Source organism: Pezoporus wallicus, unplaced genomic scaffold (assembly GCF_028554395.1).
Source record: "Pezoporus wallicus isolate ANWC-B61680 ecotype Strahan unplaced genomic scaffold, APGP_CSIRO_Pwel_v1 contig_7842, whole genome shotgun sequence".
Classification (NCBI taxonomy): Eukaryota; Metazoa; Chordata; class Aves; order Psittaciformes; family Psittacidae; genus Pezoporus; species Pezoporus wallicus.
In genome coordinates this window covers 191,813-211,407 of record NW_026638766.1, presented here as the reverse complement: position 1 = coordinate 211,407, position 19,595 = coordinate 191,813, and the positions used below count along the sequence as shown (strand labels likewise).

The window sequence follows — 19,595 nt, the reverse complement described above, 5'->3', positions numbered from 1 at the left end:
TAACTTCATAACCCTGAGCAATTCCACAATAGTCACCTGTGTGAACCTACACCAAAGGAAAGCAATGGATAAGGAATGGTTTCAGTTCAAAGCAAACTTGGTAGGTTTGTCATTTACAGTGAAAAAGAATGTGGTTTCAAAGATTGTAAGAACTTCCTTGTTAATTCCTTATTGAAAAAGGACCACAAGGAAGAGTAAGCAAACCTCAAAGGTCAGGTTGGGCAGGGCTATGAGCAGCCTGATCTAGTGCAATAGTTCCTGCCCATGGCAGGGGTTTGGAATTGGATGAGCTTTAAGGTCCCTTCCAACCAAACCCATTCTATATTCCATGATTTTTTCAGAAAGAAAAAAACGGGAAAAAAAAAAAAACCTGTCAATACAAATAAGCATAGTAGCAGGTCATCTGAAAGCCCTCCAGGAGACACTGGTGGTCAAGCCTGCAGGCCTAATTGATTATTTGGAGATGATTTAGTGAAGGTAGGTTTCTATCACCAGATCGTTCTGACAAGTAACACTCCTTAAAAATGAGAGGCATCTTCCTCAGAAGGCTCCATGGAAAACAAATCTGAAGGCTGCCCTACATAAATAATGCAGGAAAAGAGAGTGGAAAGTTCAGCAGAAGATACAGGCAAGAGCTGAAGCTGCAGCACACAGTTCTGAGGTTTCTAAAAGGTTTCTAAATTACCTGGGAGGCACCTCAAACCTCCACAGGTATGTCTATACCATAGGGCCATGGCTATACCGTGTGTGTGATACTCATCTCCCTTTAGCCTACATATCTGAGACCGTAACTGTGGCAGACCAAGTGGTACGTAAACAAGATTTAAACACTGCATACATACCCTAGGGTATAAATACAATTCAGCTGCACTGCAGATGGATTGAAAGGGTTGACATGGATTGCCATGCTATACACTCAAGGAACCCTTCACTTGACTTTGAAATAAGGGCATGTCTTGCTGAGATATCAGCCATTCAAAAAACAGCAACACTGCACAATTTCTAAACACTGAGTGGATAGGATGAAACCCACTAACTTGAATATGGCCAAAGGTGCTACAAAAGACACATTGCTCCATTTGAGTGCCAGAGGCCTCTTAGACTTGTACCTCAATAAAGTCTTTTCCATGCAAGCAACAGGACATCCACAGTAAGAAAATGCTGTATGAGGAGAAAGCAGCAGACCACTATTCTAGGAAACAGTTGTGTTCCATCTGATCAGCTGTAATACCACCTTTTTCATGTGTTTCCCTCCTTCAGCACAGACACTGTTAAATAAAACCAAATCCTCACTTACCTTTGATTTCTCTTGATGCAGCTCAATTTGAATGTCTGTTAGCTTGGTCCTGAGTTCCTCATTGGCAGCCTGTAGGGCAACAATCAGTGCCTCAGGCTTTTCGCCCTTGCTACGTCCTTTTTTGGACATGGTTTCTTATCAGCGAGAGTCCACGTGTTTAATTACTTCAAATACAGACTGCCATCTTTTTCTGTTCCTTTCAGTGCCACTTAGTTCAGCACCTACTGCATGGCATTCTTTAAGCTCCTGGACTCAGCTGCTTTGGAAGCCCTGTGAGAAATAAGACATACTATTATTTGTCAGTAAACAGTGCAGCATGACAGCTCACATGGTTACAGAACACAAGAGCGAGCTTGCTTCTCGAAACACTGCAATCTTTGTCTGAAAACCTGCAAGGGAGATCCCAGCACAATCAAGCTTCTATACGCAAGTCTGGTATATTTGTGGAGATTCCATGTATGCCCTTTTTATGTTCTCAGAAAGGGCACCACGCAATGAAGACAGGAGCTTGTTTACCGTAAGGATTGCTGCTGTTGGGAGTACAGGGCTAGAAAGGGCAGGTAAATTTAACCCAAGCCTTGCAGCCTGAGGTAACCACAAGGCAGGCACTTTAGTCTTGAGCATCCACCAACTATATCTTCCCTTTACCCTTCCCAACCCTTGATCCCCCTCAACATGCTGTGCCACACTCAAAGACTTTCCAGAACACAGCTACAATCTGCTATAGCTCTTCTTCCACCTCTCAAAACCTGGTGAAATATTGCTTCCAGGAATTCATCTGTCTTATAGAAACACAATGGTATCTGCATCCATACACAAAGCTGCACCAGGGGAATTTTAGACTGCATGTTAGGAAGCATTTATCTAGCAAGAGGGTGGTCAAACACTGGAATAGGCTCCGTAAAGAGGTGGTCAATGCCCCACGCCTGTCAGTGTTTAGAAGGCACTTGGACAACGCCCTTAGTAACAAACATGCTTTAACTTTTGGTCAGTCCTGAAGTGGTCAGACAGTTGGACTAGATGAGCATCATAGGTCCCTTCCAACTAAACTATTCTTTTCTAACACAAAGGATAACAAACCAGATCAACCTTGCAGATTCACTCTGCTGATCTGAACGACTATCCTACTGAGACATAGGAAGATATGTAATTTTAAAAATATTTTGTTACTGTGCTTTATGTAGAGCAGCTCTGAATAGATAGAGTGAGGTAGAACAAAAAAAATGTACCCCTGAAACTGGTTTTTGGACTGCAATTTCCATTTAATTTGAGTAAATTAATATTACAGACAAGATTTATCTTCTTTCAGTGGAATTCTTTTTCGCTTAAAGAGTGTTGTGATATTCAGATGCCCAAAGTTGTGTCTTTTCACCTGTAAAGGCAGCCCTACCATTCTTTCAGAGGGAGGGGCCCAGTGAGTTTGTCAGTTCTCCAACATGTTGCTTTTAATTGCACAAAGCTTGAATTTTATGCCAAAGCATTTTTAAGCGTCTGCTTTTCCAACACCTGCTTGCAGACTGCAGTGAGGGACTAGCCTTTCATAAAAATCCCTGGTTAACTTGCAATATCACATCTTCCCCACATGGTGCGAATTATATTTACCGAAGAGTACTGTCCCCGCAGTCTGCCATGGAAATCTAGGCAAGTCTGGAGGATAATTTCACCAGCTGCCATGTCCTTACTACAATGAGCACTCTCAACCCCGAAGTGGGAAGGGAGCCAGTAAAATGTACTGGTTCTCAGCGGTACACATGATCAAATCCTAGATTTTACATCTGAGAAGAAACAGTTTAGTTCTCTGCATAAATAAATTTCCTTGGTTTCAGTGGGACATAGCCTTCGGTATATAGACCTCCCTATGAAGTACATAGGGCACTGTGCTGATGCCATTAGACATACCAGCTCAAGGAAATTAATACCACCACAGCATTCCCCGACTGTGAGAATAACCTGACCCTCATAACTGTTTCAAAACCTGGTAGTTTATTTGGCAATGCATCTATTTAGAGATTACAAGAAGCATCAGTCACAACTGTAAGCAAAAAGACCAGCAGAATTATTTACGACAAATGTCTACCAAGTACAATAGCAGCTGGAACATCTGTCAGCTTTGTCCTCTACTAGCACGTGTCAGTATCATCTGTAGGAATTATTGTTGGAGCCATGAAAACCTCTGGTTAAGAAAAAGAAAGCTTCAAAACCAAGCAAACAAACAAACACATCTACATGCAGATTTCCATCCAAGATAGCAAGATTAAACCCATGCCTAAGCCATAATAAATTGAACCTGGATGTCAGACGAAAGATTGTATTTTCCTTCTCTCCTGAGAAAATCTATCCAGTAAATTCTGAAGTAACAGCTACACACATTTGAGATACATCTTGAATGAAAATCTAAATTAATTCACTGAAGGGTTTGCCTCTATTTTTATGGAAAGTAGGAACACATTGCTATAGGCTGTGAAGTATTTATCAGCAAGAGATCATGGCTACACTTGTCCTTAATCAGAACTGCTGCTGCATGAAAAGGCACATTTGAATCTCAAAGTTTGTTTGTTGGTTGGTTTTGGGCTAGGTTTTTTGGTGATTTTTGGTCTGAGTTTTTGCTTTAGTTGGTTGGGTTTTTTTTAAAGATCAATTCAAGCTTAGCTGCATGATATAATGAGGTAGAAGTCTATTTATTCACATTCCCAGAATTCTAAAGCAAATAAGCATTGAGTGTGCAAATAATGGTGTGCTGCTTCCCAAGGCAGAAAAAAACATAAAACATAAATGCCTCAAGGAAAGCACTTCATAACCTTTAAGGTTGAATATAAAAAGACAAGTACAACTGGATGAGCAATCCCACTCAAAGCTTTTTCCTACCTAGTCTCTTTAATCTTTTGTTTTCCTTCCTTCCTACAAATTTCACCCATTGCTTTCCGCTTCCATGCCTTCCTTTTGATTTTTTTTTTCTTTATTTGCTGTTTGCTCTTGTTCTTTCTTTTCTATGGCATTCTAGGCTAACTTTTTGTTAATACTGGGTACAGCCTCTGCTTCAGAGATGTTGGGGATCAGTCATTTTGATCAGTCATGCATGTTTTTATTCTCTGCTAAATTGCCCATGCACGATATTGCCCAAGCAGAACAGGATGCCCAGAACCTTGACTATGAATTGTACAGGTCTCCATACTGAGACACAAACCCTCCCCAGGTTACACCTGAATCTCAGAAGTGAAGAACACAAAGGACAGACCAATCCCTCTCCTATCACTGATTTCCTTACTGATTACACCCTAAAAACTAATTCCAGGCTGAAAGTGAAAAAAGCAGGGGAATGCAGCTGGCTTTGAACACTTCTTTTTCTTTCTCTTGCAGTTTGTATCCTGTGCTGAGGAGCTGGGAATGATTGCTCCATTTCAAATTTCTTTTTAAGCCAGGCATCCCTTTACCAGACGATCAGTTAACCACCTTCTTGGTGAGCAATTCCCAATCACAAGCCTTACCACTGTATTTTTCAAGGCTAGCTCACGCAAACTGCACCCAGACATGTTTCATGTCTTACCCTTATCTACAGAATTATGGATTTCAAACCTGCATTTCAGGACAAAAGTTTCTGTTTCAGCAATAATATTTCAGTTCAAATCCAGAGTAGCAATCTTGCACATTAATGAACCCTCAGAATTAGGGCTTCTTCAGTTAGTTATTACACAGCAGAGGGATAAGACAGAGAAAAATTTACAATGCAGTCTTTGCCCCAACAATCTTACAACTTCAAAAATCCTATTGCAATTACAGTGAACAAAGTACTTTCCAAAAGACAGAAAAACTACCCCTTTTCTAACCCCAATGTTACTGTCCACTTTGTACAGCATGCATCTGTACAGCTGTCACCACAGCCACAGTCTGTCATTAATGCCTCTCCCAGCAGGCCTCTTTACAGAGGAATATGTGTATAGCTGTATGTTTATAGCAAGAAGAAAGTCTCCGCTAATTACACAACAGCTGCCTAACATGAGGGCCACCAAATACAAGAGGTATCTGAAATAGCAAAACTCAGAGAAACACTTTTGTGAAATGGCTCTGCAAAGAACCATTGAAAAACGAGTTCCTTCCCTCCAACAAGTTCCAGTGGAAGTTATCCACTTGTCTACCAAACTGCAGTCAAAAAAAAACCTTACTTGAAATACGAAAAACCACTTGCACTTGAAAAGTACTTTACCAGTACATCTGTACAGTGTTAAAGGGAACTTTGCTATTGACTGCTATAGGAGCAGCAAGCAGGAGACCAATACATCTCCCAGTGTAAGTGAATTCATAAAACATATTTCCAGCTGAGCCTGGGAACTTAGTAAAACATAATGAAACAGGATGCCATTTACTCTTAGAATCTTAATCAGCCATTCTGCCTTTCATCTTGACAAATGAATTAATGTACCGATGTTTTCTCTTGCTCTTTGAACAATGCCACATGTGTACTAGAATGCTGCAGTGGTGGGTGGGCAGCAAAAGGCTGTGAATTCATAACTCTGGTTTAACTAAGAACACTTCAGCAGTGTTCACTAGCATTCAGATTATTCATAACAGCATATCTTAATTTCCTCTTCCAACAGAGATCCAGAGAAGCATCATTCAGCCCAATTAAAGTTTAAACATAAAATTAGGTTTAAAATAAAACGTAATTGAACAGTCCCCTTTTCTGTATAGGTATCATCTGCTCTAGATGTGTACTGAAGATGGGCACAAGTACCCAACTCATCTCTGCTGAGTAACCTCTTGAATAGATGTTTGAGCACCTTTCATTATCACTTCAACTTTCTTTACCACAGACCTGAATGCAAGATGACACATACTGTAATCATGGATGTATTTAGCACACTAGATTGGGATTGAAATGAAAATAACTGACAAAACTCTGTGCAAGGCAAGCTGGAGAGAAGAACAGAAAATGTTCACTAACAGGTGCTGCGTGATGAATATAATGTGCAGTTCAAACCGGCAATTTATCAGATTCAGCCATAGGAGCCCTACAACACCTTGGGTTACTGTGAAAAATCAAGAACAGACTCAGCAGTCTCATCTCAAAATAGAAATTCCTTTTTTCCAGATGGGAAAAACATATCTGAGCTGAGAGATATGTGAAGTATCTTTAGATTCAAAGCGAAAGAAATGAAACAAATGCTGCCCTTCTAAATTCAAGTGTAACTTTCCTAAATAGGCAGTGTAGGCTGTAGCTGGTAAATAGCAGCATGAATACAATAAAGAGACAAATCATGCTAAAGCATAGATTAGGCTAGAATTAGGAACACAAAATGCTGACAAAGAGACAAGCATGTATTTATGCATTAAAAAGCCACATGGAAGTCCGCTGCCATAAGACTGTTTACTGACATGCAGCAGACAAAGTATAATATTTATTCATATTGCTAAAAGTAATGAGAAACATTAGGCTTATAATTTTGTTTCCAAATCTAACAGCGCTACGCTCTATTTTCTTTGTCAACATTATTTACTTTGTCCCCCCAAAGGACCCAGCAACATCAATAAAGAAAATACAATTATCTGCACAACACATCAAGATCTTCAGAACCCCATAAATTCACACTATAACCCTATCAACCAGAGGGCTGCCATCTGTCCCTAAAATTGTATTGACCCTATTGAGTCTGAAGGCATGAAATTCTAGACCAGTTCATGATTAATACTGCAAGACAAATCCGCTCTGGGTAATTTCTAAATCCTTTCCCTTCCCAGAACTAAAAAGAAAAATTAGAAAGTCCTGCAAGATGGGGGAGGAAAGAAAAGGGGTCAAATCTAAGTAGATGGAAACCCCTGAAAACTAAGAATTTCCCTGCATAAACAAGAAAGACAAGGAAAGCTCTTATATTTCTCTTTTGGAAACACTGAAACTGTCTCATGAAATTGCCCTGCTATTGTGAAATTGGTGTCTAATTGTCAAGAATGTTATTTTGATTTATATACTGCCACACTTAAAAGGAAACAGCCGTATCAAAACCATGCAACTCCACCAAACCAAGCACTAATTAAATGTTAAAAAAATGTAGCAAAATGGTTGCTGCAGTTTGCAGCACCTGCGAGTTTGTGAAGTTTCATTTACCAAGTCTGGCATCAACAGAACAGCTTTTACAGCATACAGATAAAAAAATAAAGAGAGCAGCCCCTCTTCCCCACCTTCCATTCTCAAGCTCACCTACAGAGCGGCAAGAAAGACTTGCCTCCTTTACAGATAAGGGAAGCAGAAGGAAGCAGCTTGTCAGGTTGGATTCTAATGTGCACTGTCAGGAAACCTGCATTTCACAACCAAATCATCATTGCATGCTAATTCTGGAAAGAATTTCACAGTAATATCTTCCTTTCTTAGAAGTCCCTACCACAAGGTAAAGAATACTTGGTGTTGGTACAAGCACTAGCTTGTATCTTTTTGTCTACTTCAATGAATCACCTGATCACCTGTATCAGAGCAGATGAACCCACTTTCTATTATCCAACTGAATTCCCTAAAATCTACAGGAGGAAGTTTCTGGGGATAATGCAGCACCTCCAGTAGGGAAGGACTATCAGGAATCTTTGAATGGTCTCATTTGTGTAATCATCTCTGATCTGCTAAGGAGGCATTTGTCACATGGACAAGTCATTCCATCACCACTGAACAAGTTGCTTATATCTGAAATTGCAATTAAAAGAAAGTGGCTTTTTTTTTTTTTTCTTATAAAAAAGATCTCACCCCAGCTGAGCTCACTCTAAGGCTTGTCTTTCATTTCCAGTTATACTTTAATTTTCTGCTTTCCAAGGACAGGAACAGATAGGGACCACAAGTCATGCACACACTCCTCCCAGAGCCCTGCTACCAGACACTTGGCTCTGCTCAAGGAGAGAGTGACATTTGTTCCACTGTGAAATGGATTTAGCAATGGGAACAAGCAGAAGTTCAAAACTAAACTTGCTTTCTTCAGGGTCCAGAGCCAAGATAGCGATTAGTAACATGGTAATGGGGAACTTTGCTGACCCAACTCTCTGCCAGGGATAACCTGAAGTGGGATTCAGGTTAGGTAACCCTAACCTCAGGGGTTTTTCCAAATCAAGATGCGGATCCAACCACTCTGGCTCTAGATCCGAGAGCTGACTCTAGAAACAAAGCTCCAGAACATGGCAAGTCAAGATCCCAAATCAAGCTGTTATGCCTTTCCATTAATTAGAGAAGTCTGATGGCAGTTCAGGGATACACACTGATATCCACCCCTATGTCAGAAACTTCTGTAAGCGTTAGTGAAACAAAACTCTGTGACCTTCAGTAGTCCCTCCTGCCTTTACAGGCTCTTAATGCAAATTAAGAAAACTAATGCAAAGACCACTGTGAAGGTTTTTCCTCCTCAGCAAATCCTCATGGCCTCTGCTTACTCACAGTCTCTGTCAATGATCTGCAACCATTCCAAAACATTTCCTACTCCCACAAAATGGTGAAAATCCCTTGAAACTAGAGGGGTAGCTGCAGTGCTTACCTGCTGGAAGTCTTATCCCAGCGGCTAGACTGGATTTGTGCTTGTTCACTGATCTGGTCTTAAGCAATATTTTAAGGAAATAACATTTCCACATGTCATAGTTTAAGCCCAGCCAGTAACCCAAATGACAGCAAATGACTGCTAGAGCTGAACCCAGGACACCGCGTAAGCCAATTCCCATCACTGCAACAATTCTGTTAGATGCAAGGGGAACTCTGGCCATCTACAATCCCGTCTCTCCAAAAGCTGTCTCATTTTGCTGTTGGAATTCGAATATATCCAGAAATAAGTCTTTGCTTTGTCTTCTATTTACCAGGTTTCTCTTAAGCTTTGCATTGTTTCAGAATAAAATTCAAGCCCTGATTATTACATTCCACGGGTGTGCTTTATGTCACATAACCGCACACAGGATTAATGAAAACTGTGATTAAAACAGGATTTATATTTGGTACAACATTATAATTCAGCACCAAGATGAACCCAAAAGCTCAGCTCAGACTTGCTGCAAATATTTGCAACGTTTATACAATTCTGTTCTGTATTTCTTCGTACAGTCAGAACACAGCAAATTTCACATGCAAGCAGTTCACACGTGTTTTATTCCACCAAATGGTGATAAACAGCTTCCAGAACAAAACCTAATCACCCCCTGATTTTGACTGCACAAAAGTCATAGCACTGAGGTTAGATTTTTAATCAATACCACAAAACTTTTTCGGAATACTAAAATACCTTCAGAACTGAATCCACAATATCCCTTGGATTCAGGGCTCTGCACAAGGAATACAGGATGAATATGCTGCTTCCAGGCCACTCATGCTAAAATTACCATTGGCCTTGCTCTCAAACATCACAGTATCACAGTATGCTAGAGATTGGAAGGGACCTCGAAAGATCATCTAGTCCAATCCCCCTGCCGGAGCAGGAACACCTAGATAATGTTACACAGGAATGTGTCCAGGCGGGTTTTGAATGTCTCCAGGGAAGGAGACTCCACAACCTCCCTGGGCAGCCTGTTCCAGTGTTCCGTCACCCTCACTGAGAAGAAGTTTCTTCTCAAGTTTAAGTGGAACCTCTTGTGTTCCAGTTTGTACCCATTACCCCTTGTCCTATCATTGTTTGCCACTGAGTAGAGCCTGGCTCCATCCTCGTAACACTCCCCCTTTATATATTTATAGACACTTACAAGGTCACCCCTCAGTCTCCTCTTCTCCAAACTATAGAGACCCAGCTCCCTCAGTCTTTCCTCATAAGGGAGATGCTCCACTCCCTTAATCATCTTTGTTGCCCTGCGCTGGACTCTCTCCAGCAGCTCCCTGTCCTTCTTGAACTGAGGGGCCCAGAACTGGACACAATATTCCAGATGGGGTCTCACCAGGGCAGAGTAGAGGGGAAGGAGGACCTCTCTTGACCTGAACCTCTCTCGACATGAACCAAAAAACCCTATCCAAGTTACTGGAGGTTCCATGGAAACCATCAAAAGGGGACAGAAGAATTATCGTTACCCGCATCAAAGCTGAGATTTGTTAAACCAATATTCTAGTATTCTGTGGCTAAAATACCATCTGTTTCTTTTTCATACAGTTATTTCCCTAGAAGTTGCCATAATGTGATGCACATGCACAAGAACACTACCAATGAAAACACGAAATCCTGCCCTATCCTGAAAGGAAATGGAAATTTTCCAGAATGGCTATTTTTCAGCACGAGATGCGCATGGACACAGATTAGACACACTATTTAAGAATGGCAGGATTGTTGGGAAAGGGATGAACTCTATCAACCTGCTCAGCTCATTGCAAACTGGGGGTCTAAGACAACATTTCAGTAGTTTTGCACTTCGAGCATTATTCAAGGCCCATTCTTGGTTTAGTAAAAACATGTTTTTGTAAGTGCATTTTATGCAAGTATGGTCACACTCAACCATTGCCAGAGACAACACAGACAGCATGAAAGGGAAACATTGCAGTTCCCAGAGTTTATAGTATCAGGCTCTCTTTTCTCTCGTTTTGATTTCAACAAGCCAGCAGAACCATCTTTAACTGCAATGCATATAAACAAGAAAACAAGCAGAGAGGGAAAGCTCATTCCCTGACCTTTCTGCTGGAAACCTTTCCTTTTCTTTCCTTCTATTGTCTTACGGTATCAGAGAAGGATATTTTATGTTTACTACTAAAGACTGACAGATATTTCTCTATTTAAAGACAGATATTTCTCTATTTAAAGTAAGAGGGTTAACTTGTGACAGTTTCTGCCATTTTTAGCTCAGCTCCTGCTATAGCCAATGAAGGTAGATACTGATGCCAGAGTAAGAAAAATTTGCTTTCTGGCCTCCCATGTTCACTTCTAACAATGCAGATCTCTACAAGGAATAGCTTTCTTTTCTGGACGGCTTCCAACCAGATCACCACCTTCTTGCAAGCTACACAAGTTTCTTAGCTTGCAGCTCAATATAACTTGAAAACGTGTATTTTCTTATCCCACTATCAATGCCCCGCAGAACCTCATGTACATATTGCTCTGATTTCCCTTGTCCTGTATTCCTCTTGCCCTTTCCTTCTATTTTCTGGGAAAAGAACCTCAGTGTTGCCATTACCAGGGAAGTTCAACAAAAACTAAGCCACCATGAATTACAGTTTGTGCCTTCACATCAGCTTTTCAGCTGAAACCGGACATCAGATAACATTAGAGATCTTCTTTTCCATCAATGACATTGATCAGCTGAGTGACAAGTAACTGTCATTCCCTGTCCTCTCAACAAAATAAATACAATGAAAACATACTATATAACACCACACACACTGACTTAAACAGCTCTACTCAGCATGGGAAGAACAAATAAATAATCAAGCATAAAGTGAAACTCGTGTTAAATGTAGAATTTATACTTACAGTTTACTACTTAAAAACTAGCCCTGACATTCACAGGATGACTTTCAGCTGAACTGTGCTGATTTAAAAATGGAAGCATCAGCTAGTATTGATCAGGAGAGCAGCATTCTCCTCCCACGTCAGCGGGTGATGGGTTGGATTCTCAGAGAGAAAAAGGGCAAGCATGAAACACCACCCTTTAAACACAGCTGAGATGCTGGTTCGTACATGACATGACAAAATCCCAAAACATTAAAAGGTTTCACTTCTAAGACACGCAGCGTAGTGCCCTGAACACACAGATTGCCATTAAGGCTGCATCTGAAACCAGAAAAACATTTTATGGTAATCTCAGAGAGACTTTCACAGGCTTTCAGATATACTATATAATTTCAAATCAATTTCCCAGGACAATGCTTATGTCTTCCTTGAGTTCACCTCACACGGACTGCCACACAGATCACTAACACTGACTGCACATTCCAAGAAAACGGCAACATGTAGGTCATGCTGTGACCCACAAAGAAATACGTGACACAATTCAAAAGGGATCTGTTAGCACAGAACCTGGCAAACATGGGCTGAATACCAACCACTAGGTCAGTAAGACTTACCACTGAATATGCACAGATGTTGATTAGCTATCAGCTGTGCCTCTGAAACACTTACTGGACACACTCTAAACTTACAGGTTCACTCTTAAAAAGCACTTCCAAATGAATTAGTGCAACCTTTTCCTACCAAATAGTAATCAGCACAATTGTTCTTTCAGCCATAGATTACTCAATGTTCGTCAAGTGCAACAGTCCCCATATACTCTTTGTTCATCTGAGATTGATTATAATTTCCCATCAGATATGAGAAGGGGATATTAATAAGGGTTGTATTGAATTAAAGCAAATTCTCCCAGCTGATTCTCCAAAAATGACTGCACCTCATTTTGTTCCTCACCACTGCACAGAGGCAGATTAGAGCAGTTTGCAGAACCTTGAATATTAAGTACAAATACATACAGCATAAAAAAAAGCCCAAGGACTTATCTACAAATTACAGAACCTCAAGAACAAAAGTAACATTCATGTTCATGGAAATGTAAGTGTATATTATGTATTAATACGATCTTAAATCTTTTTAAAATTAATCACTAAAATATTTGTAAATCAAGCCTGCCCCAAATACATGCAAAACAGAACAATAGCAATTTCAGTTTCTATTACCTGTAGCATTAAAAGTTTCAACAATTTTGCATGCACCACAGACATAAATATTCTGCATCCATTTAAAAAACCCAACTTAGTGAATTTTAGCAAACCAGTGCACATGTAAAAAACCAAACAAGCCAGAAGCTCTCCCTCCACAATTTCTTCCAACTTTATTTACTTGCTCACTATTGATTACCCTAAACCACCTGGGACCTCAGTCCAGTTTTCAACAGCTGTTGTCTCTTCTTCTTCTTCTCAGTTTTAATTTCTATGTTACTTAGACCTTCTGTTTACAGTCCATGCAATGCAAGGTTTAACAAAGTCTTTCCCCTAAACACTTAAAAGAATATTACAATAAACAATTTTAACAAAACTCAACAAATAGCTTGACAAATGGAGTATAGGTGTTAAATGGTAACTGTGAGATGTTGCCTCCTCCTTACTTGAGATGGGAGGAATGCATAAAGTGACAATGGCAGACAACATGCCTTTAGCATCAGCTGTTCTCAATTAATTCAAACAATTAGTTTTGTTATTTTTGATAAAATAATCTGAGATAATGTTATACTTTGCATTATCATTAACTCAAAAGAACACCTGGCATACCATAGCAGCTCTTCTATCTAAACAATTTTCTTTCTCAGGTACATCAGTTTGCTTTACTATTCACCAGAGTTACATTTCATTCAAGGTTAGAAACAGAACTGTGGCTCCTCCAGTCTTCATTTGTACTCCTTGTTTGTTGGTGTTTAATAAACTCTTAACTACGCAGCTCTGCACTAAAATGTTTGCTGTGCTCATTTGTCTCTTCCTTATTTAACTATGCTATGTGGACAGTCACACAGACCAGTTCACTTTGCTTCTCTCCTGACAGCCACTGATTCAGACTGCTGAACATCAAGAACTTGCTGTCATCTCCAGATGTCGTCTTCCAAATAAAACACAGGTCCTAAAGTTTCCAGCACGGGTGACAGTTTCTCAGCTACCCACCAGTGATCCAAATGCATGTCAAGCAAATCCTACAGCCCCACAGATTTTAGTGAGATGAATGGAAAGCCTGCATTCCTGAAAGCGCTCATATCATTATTTTTCCTTTAAAGTTCATCAGACGTTTTAGAATCAAATTGCACACTGCAATCCAGACTGGTTTTCTTTCATTTACAAAGAAGCTGCATTTGTGCACATTTAACTTGACAGCCTTCAGTGCTAGACCCTTCCAACATTCTGTTGAATTTTCTATTTAGAGCCCCACCTCCTGGCACAAAGATTTCTCGTCCTTGTATTTCAAAGGAGAAATTCAAATAGGCCTTAAAGACAAAAATTAGAAGTACTACTTAAATTAAAATTTTTCTGCCCTCTTGGATTCAGGATATTGAGAGCTGATGACACAGAGAATTGCACAGATGCTTTGCACAGATGTAGATGATTACTATAAAGAGAGCCCACCTCTGAGGATGGGAGGATAAATTTCTTATAATTTGGCAAAGACCAGATCTTCAAGTGATACAGGTTTATACAGGAGCTCTGAAGAGGTTACCTGCTGCGAATTAGAGCAAGCTGTTGATTTGGAAACACATAATGCAAACATGCCCTTGTAACTTGAGTAAAATAATTGGTTTTTAAAACAAAAACATTTGCTCTGCAGTCTTGTAATCCAGATATTGCATTGCCATGCACAAAGATTAAAGAGAAATCTGATGAAACCCAAAAGATACAAAGAATGACTGACTCTAGAAAGTGATCCAAAATTCAGGTACCTGCTAAGGACTATTTCACTGCCTCACAACTACACAAAGCAAACAGAAAGCTCAAATATTGACCATGATGAAAAATGGCCATAACTCAGTAGTGAAAGCCAAGTTATAAGCCTCATCAGTCTCCCAAAATTTGGTTAAAGAGAAGAGATAAAAAGAAGTTAGAATTAACAAACTACTCAGATTTCAACTGCTTGAGGTACACCTGAGAATCTATCGCCATGCCTTTTTCTCAGTTGGAGGACTATTTTATAAATTATAAAACACAACATCAACTGCCTGTTAAATGGATGAATATAAATCAGAATTTAAAATTATTCTGGGCATCATTTTGACAGTTATGTTTCACAGCATTTTCCTGACTTGAATACCTTGAGGTCATTTATCCTTCATAATGACAGAGAAATTATGCAGCATGTTTCCAGCTACATTAAGGTCTTGATAATAAAATATTTGTCAGAACCCTGCATACATTTACACATTACAACAGCCAATCACCTCCTTAACACACAACCGTATTTTAGCTGTACCTTATGTTCAATTCCTAGTAAGTAGGATACAGAGGATCTTATTCAGAAGATTATTTAGCTGAGAACGGCCTCTGGAAGTGGAGGAATTATCAGAAGCACCGATAGGTGACAGGGATGAGGTTATTATAAGGGAGGCTGAGGCAGCGCATTAGCACTTACGGTACCACAGAGCCTGAAATTAAGCTTGGGGTGGACTCTGGAAATACCCTGCTCGAGTTCATCTCCAAGACGAGGGCTGTGTTTCTCTACCTTGAAGCACCAGCAGAACAGTCAGTCCAAGATCCACAGGTCAGAAAGGTTGCAACATCTGTCACTGTCAGCCTGGTCCTTCCAGCTAAGAGCTCTGCTGACAGCCAGAGAATCCCAGCAGTCCACCACATGGCCACAGTTCTGAGCCAAGGCCAAGGCCAAAGGGGCAATCACAGCAACAGCTCCTGGCAGCCACCTTCTCCTATGGAAACCGCAACAGAAACTTTCCAGCCTTTCCTCCCTGAGGCTCTTCCTTGGGATTTTGCTCACACTGGAAGCTAGGGTAGAGCTGGCTGCAACCCCATTAACTTGATTAGAATCACAGAACTATCTCAAGTTGGAAGGGACCCATACGGATCATTAAGTCCAACTCCCTACTACTTGCAGGACTACCTAACAGTAAGCCGTATGACTAAGAGCATCACCCAGGTTGCTCCCGAACTCTGACAGGCTTGGTGCCATGACCAGTTCCCTGGGGAGCCTCTTCCAGGAACTGTCAGCTTTCTCAGTGAAGAACCTTTTCTTAATGTCCAACCTGAACTTCCTCTGACACAGGTTCATTCCATTCCCTGGTCACCAGGGAGAGGAGATCAGCACCTCTCCCTCTGCTGCCCCCCCTTGAGAAGGTGTAGACTGTGATGGGGTTACCCTCAGTCTTCTCTTCTCTGGGATGAAGAAACCAAGCAACCTTAGTCATCCCTCCCAAGTCTTGCCTTGAAGACCTTCCACCATCTTGGTTATCCTCCTCTGGACACACTGTGATGTGCTTCTTGTATTGAGATACCCATGGTGTCTTTTGTTTGCTATGGAACTACTTCTAGAACACTTATGCCTTATGCCCTCTTCAACAATTACCAGCTAGCCACCCTCAGACTGCACCAATATCATAACTATTCCCAGAGAACCTCTTAGAATCACTAGATATTCACCTCACTCAAGCACCAATCTGAACCTGGTCAAGTGCCAGCAAAGCTAGCTTTTACAGCACAGTAGGCCTAGATTTGAAATTCATATGTAGAGCAGCAGGCCAGATCAACAGAAACAAAACCTGAGCCAGAGTAGAAGCAATAAGCCTAACATTATTGCCTGAAAAGGGACAAAACATTCTCCCGATAGGCCAGCCAGGCTGCTAGACCAGGCATGGTGTTCACACCAGTGCAAAATCTGACCCAGCAAATCAGAGGCACTGAGAATGGGACTCCAATGTGTCACCTTACAGTGATGCATAGGGCAGCATCAGAATGCAAATGTTTTTTAAAAAATGCATCTCATGCATTTTTTTCCTTACAAGAATCCAAAGTAAGCTTTTAAAATACGTACTTCTCTATGTTTCCAGCCTACAAGGTACACTCAGCATCTTTTGCATGTTTGCATTCACAGCAAAAACTAGACACAGATGACAAATGAGCATTCAGTGCCATACGACAGCTCAAACACAGGATCAAGATCTGCCCTGAGTGGCCATGATGAAACTGAGGATAGCAATCCAGAAATTCGAATCGCACAGCTGCCTGAGCGGCGTCTCAGCACTTAACGGCTGTGAGAAGAGGCATGTGCTGCACGTACAAAGACATGCATCTTGCGGGTCTGCATTTGCAAGAGGGGATGTCTGCACACACAGCCACAGCCCCCCCGGCCTGGCACGCAGCGCATTTCCACAGGTACGTGCTCGGCAAGGAGCACTGCGCGAGGCTGCGCTCATAAAGGGCCGGGCAGAGATGCACCGCGGGTAAAAATAAACCGGGGGCACACCCCTGGAGCGGCTCTTCCCCCCCCCCCCCCCCTTCCCCCGCCACCGCACCGGGCCCAGCCTGACCTCCCCGGCTGCGGGCTCTGCTCACGGCACGCTTGGCCCTGGAAACCCTCCCTCGTACCGGACAGCGCACCTGCCCCCCGCACGGGGAGGCAAGACAATGGCCAACCGGGCACAATGGTGCGTGACCGGAGGGAGGCTGAGGCACGCAGGCTGTCTGCCACACCTCTCCATCCCCACCATCATCCCCATCACCGGCTCCAGCTTGTCTCTCCTCCACTCCATCACCTCCATCTTCACCTCACCTGCACCCTCTCCCCCACCGACCCCACGCCCCGCGCCACCGCCCGAGCCCCATCCCCGGTCCCCCGCAGCAGGCCGAAGTCATTGTTCCGCCGACCGCAGGGCCCGAGCGACCCTCCCGGCTGCCGCCGCTCACCGTGCCGCGGCCAGAGGAGGATGCCGAGCGGCGAGGGACGAACGCAGCTCATCCATCTTCCCGCTGCCGCGACGGCTCCAGCGCCCAGCACCGGCCCCGCCGGCCTCCTGCGCGCCGACGCTGACGGCGGGCGCCCGCCCCGCCGCCTCCCCGCGGCTGAGGCCTGCGCTGCCGGGCCGGGGTCTGCGGCAGGCCCCGCCCCGCCGCCGCAGAGCCGCGCTCCCGGCCGCCATGGCAACGCCGCGGCGGATGGCGGCGGCGAGGGGAGCCGCAGGACGAGCAGGGCTCGCTGCGGCCGCAAGTGCCCGTGCGGCGGAGGGGCCGTGTGAGGGCTCCGAGCGGTGCTGAAGGGGGCCCGGCGCGGCTTCGGAGCGCTCCCTGCCTCGAGCACCTGTGCAGGCCGCGGGGAGGGTACTGCAGGCAGACACAGCGGCCCCCAGAGAACGAGCCGTCGGCAAGGCGGGGGGCGACTTGTGAGGCCGTGAGCCTCAACGCAAGGGCGTTCTGGGAAACAAGCTCTAGACCGGACCGAGTGAATCGGAGCTGTTTATACCCCTCAGGGACCTGCAAGAGCAGTCGCACTTCTGCCGGCGAGGTGTCAGGCGAGCAATGGCCACAGGGTCCTGCTCTTCACGCTCCTCGTAAGCTCCCTCATCCCCATCCCTTACCGACTGCAGCGACATCCCTGGAAGAGGGCGGTAGGCTGACAAGAATAAACACGTCAAGAATTGCAGTCATGACCCTTTTGGCCCTTCACGGAGATAAGGATTGCTGTTAGAGCTGACAAGGTGTACGATTTCTGCAAAAACAGACTCCCCTGGTTGTGGACGAACCGATAACAAATGTGGGTTTAGGTCTTAGGCTTTTTTCTAACCACAGCAACATGCAGGAAAACAAAAAGCAAAGAAAGAAAAAGAACACAAACAAACAAAAAACCCCAACCCAAACATTTACAGAATAAAAGATAGTTTAGTGCTGGAGTTGTAGATTATCTCAATTTCATAATGTATTTCCCTCACGAGTGACAAAATCAGAACAAAACTAGCAGCAAAGGCTGAATTTTCAGTCATCCATCCTGAACACTGAATTCCATCAGAGCCTCCCCTCAGGATCTAGTGGTTGAGCGATTGAAAAAAGCTTCAATGCCCAAGTAAAACAAAGTTCTGTTTTTTAACGACTGCTGTGATCTGTATACATCTAGCCTAAATGTTTTCTTTTGCATGTTTTGGTTACCGATTGCATAGCTCTGCACACGAGAAATGGAAGGTCTGAAATATACTGAATAGGGAAAAAACAACTCTGAAGAACACTAAGACATATAATGTGGCACAAGTGCTCTGGGATTGCAGGCACAGAGTTTGCTTTCTCAAGAAAACTAGTTTAACTCTGCAGCCTGAGTGTACAGGGGAGAAACAGATTTTTCCAGCTATGTATTTCTGTTGCAGGTATCTCAGCACCACTGAAACAACATTTGGAGGGTACAGCCAGGCAAATTCCAAAGTGAAGTCTTGAGCAAAAGTAAATCAGAATATGGACAAATTCATGTTTATGGCACTGGAACAGGTCCACATCTACAGACAGAAGTAGCAGAAAAGGGATACTTGCTTACAACCAAGAATCCTTTCCTAACCATATGTAGGAAAAAGACTGGCTTTGGTTACTACAGGTCTCAAGCAGAAGAGAATAGAGGAGCTGTCGACCTAACATTCAGAAGTTCTGACAGCTGAAGGATCTTGCCCCACCTCCTGCCTATACCAAGCTCACTCTCTGTTCTGTTCCTTTATTGCAGAATGTCTCCTCACATGGTAATAACTGCTGGCTGAGAAACAAGAACACTTTAGCAATGGTGGACTGACAGCAAATGGTAGCAAAAAATATTAACGGATCAGTGGCTAAATACACTAATAAACGTCAGAGATGGCAATCCATCTAGGCCACAACTTCAGGACAGTAAATCTGGCAAGCTCCTAAACTGCAAAGAAAGGAACGTAGAAAATCATG

At 42.8% G+C, this 19,595-nt stretch overlaps 1 protein-coding gene across 3 annotated transcripts in view; it reads right to left on the bottom strand.

Moving 5' to 3' along the window:
- JAKMIP2 (janus kinase and microtubule interacting protein 2) overlaps positions 1–17,762 on the bottom strand; it is a 43,887-nt gene extending 26,125 nt beyond the window's left edge. For 2 of the 3 annotated variants that reach the window (XM_057412402.1, XM_057412400.1), the window contains exons 1-2: positions 17,595–17,762; positions 1,298–1,567 (exon numbers count right to left, since the gene is read on the bottom strand). In XM_057412402.1, the coding sequence (XP_057268385.1) occupies positions 1,298–1,426 (129 nt within the window). In that variant the 5' untranslated portion in view covers positions 1,427–1,567; positions 17,595–17,762. Of the gene's footprint in view, positions 1–1,297; positions 1,568–12,884; positions 13,020–17,594 lie in introns of those variants that run through there. The other variant, XM_057412401.1, reaches the window with a different exon arrangement.
- Between the last annotated feature and the right edge of the window lie 1,833 nt (positions 17,763–19,595).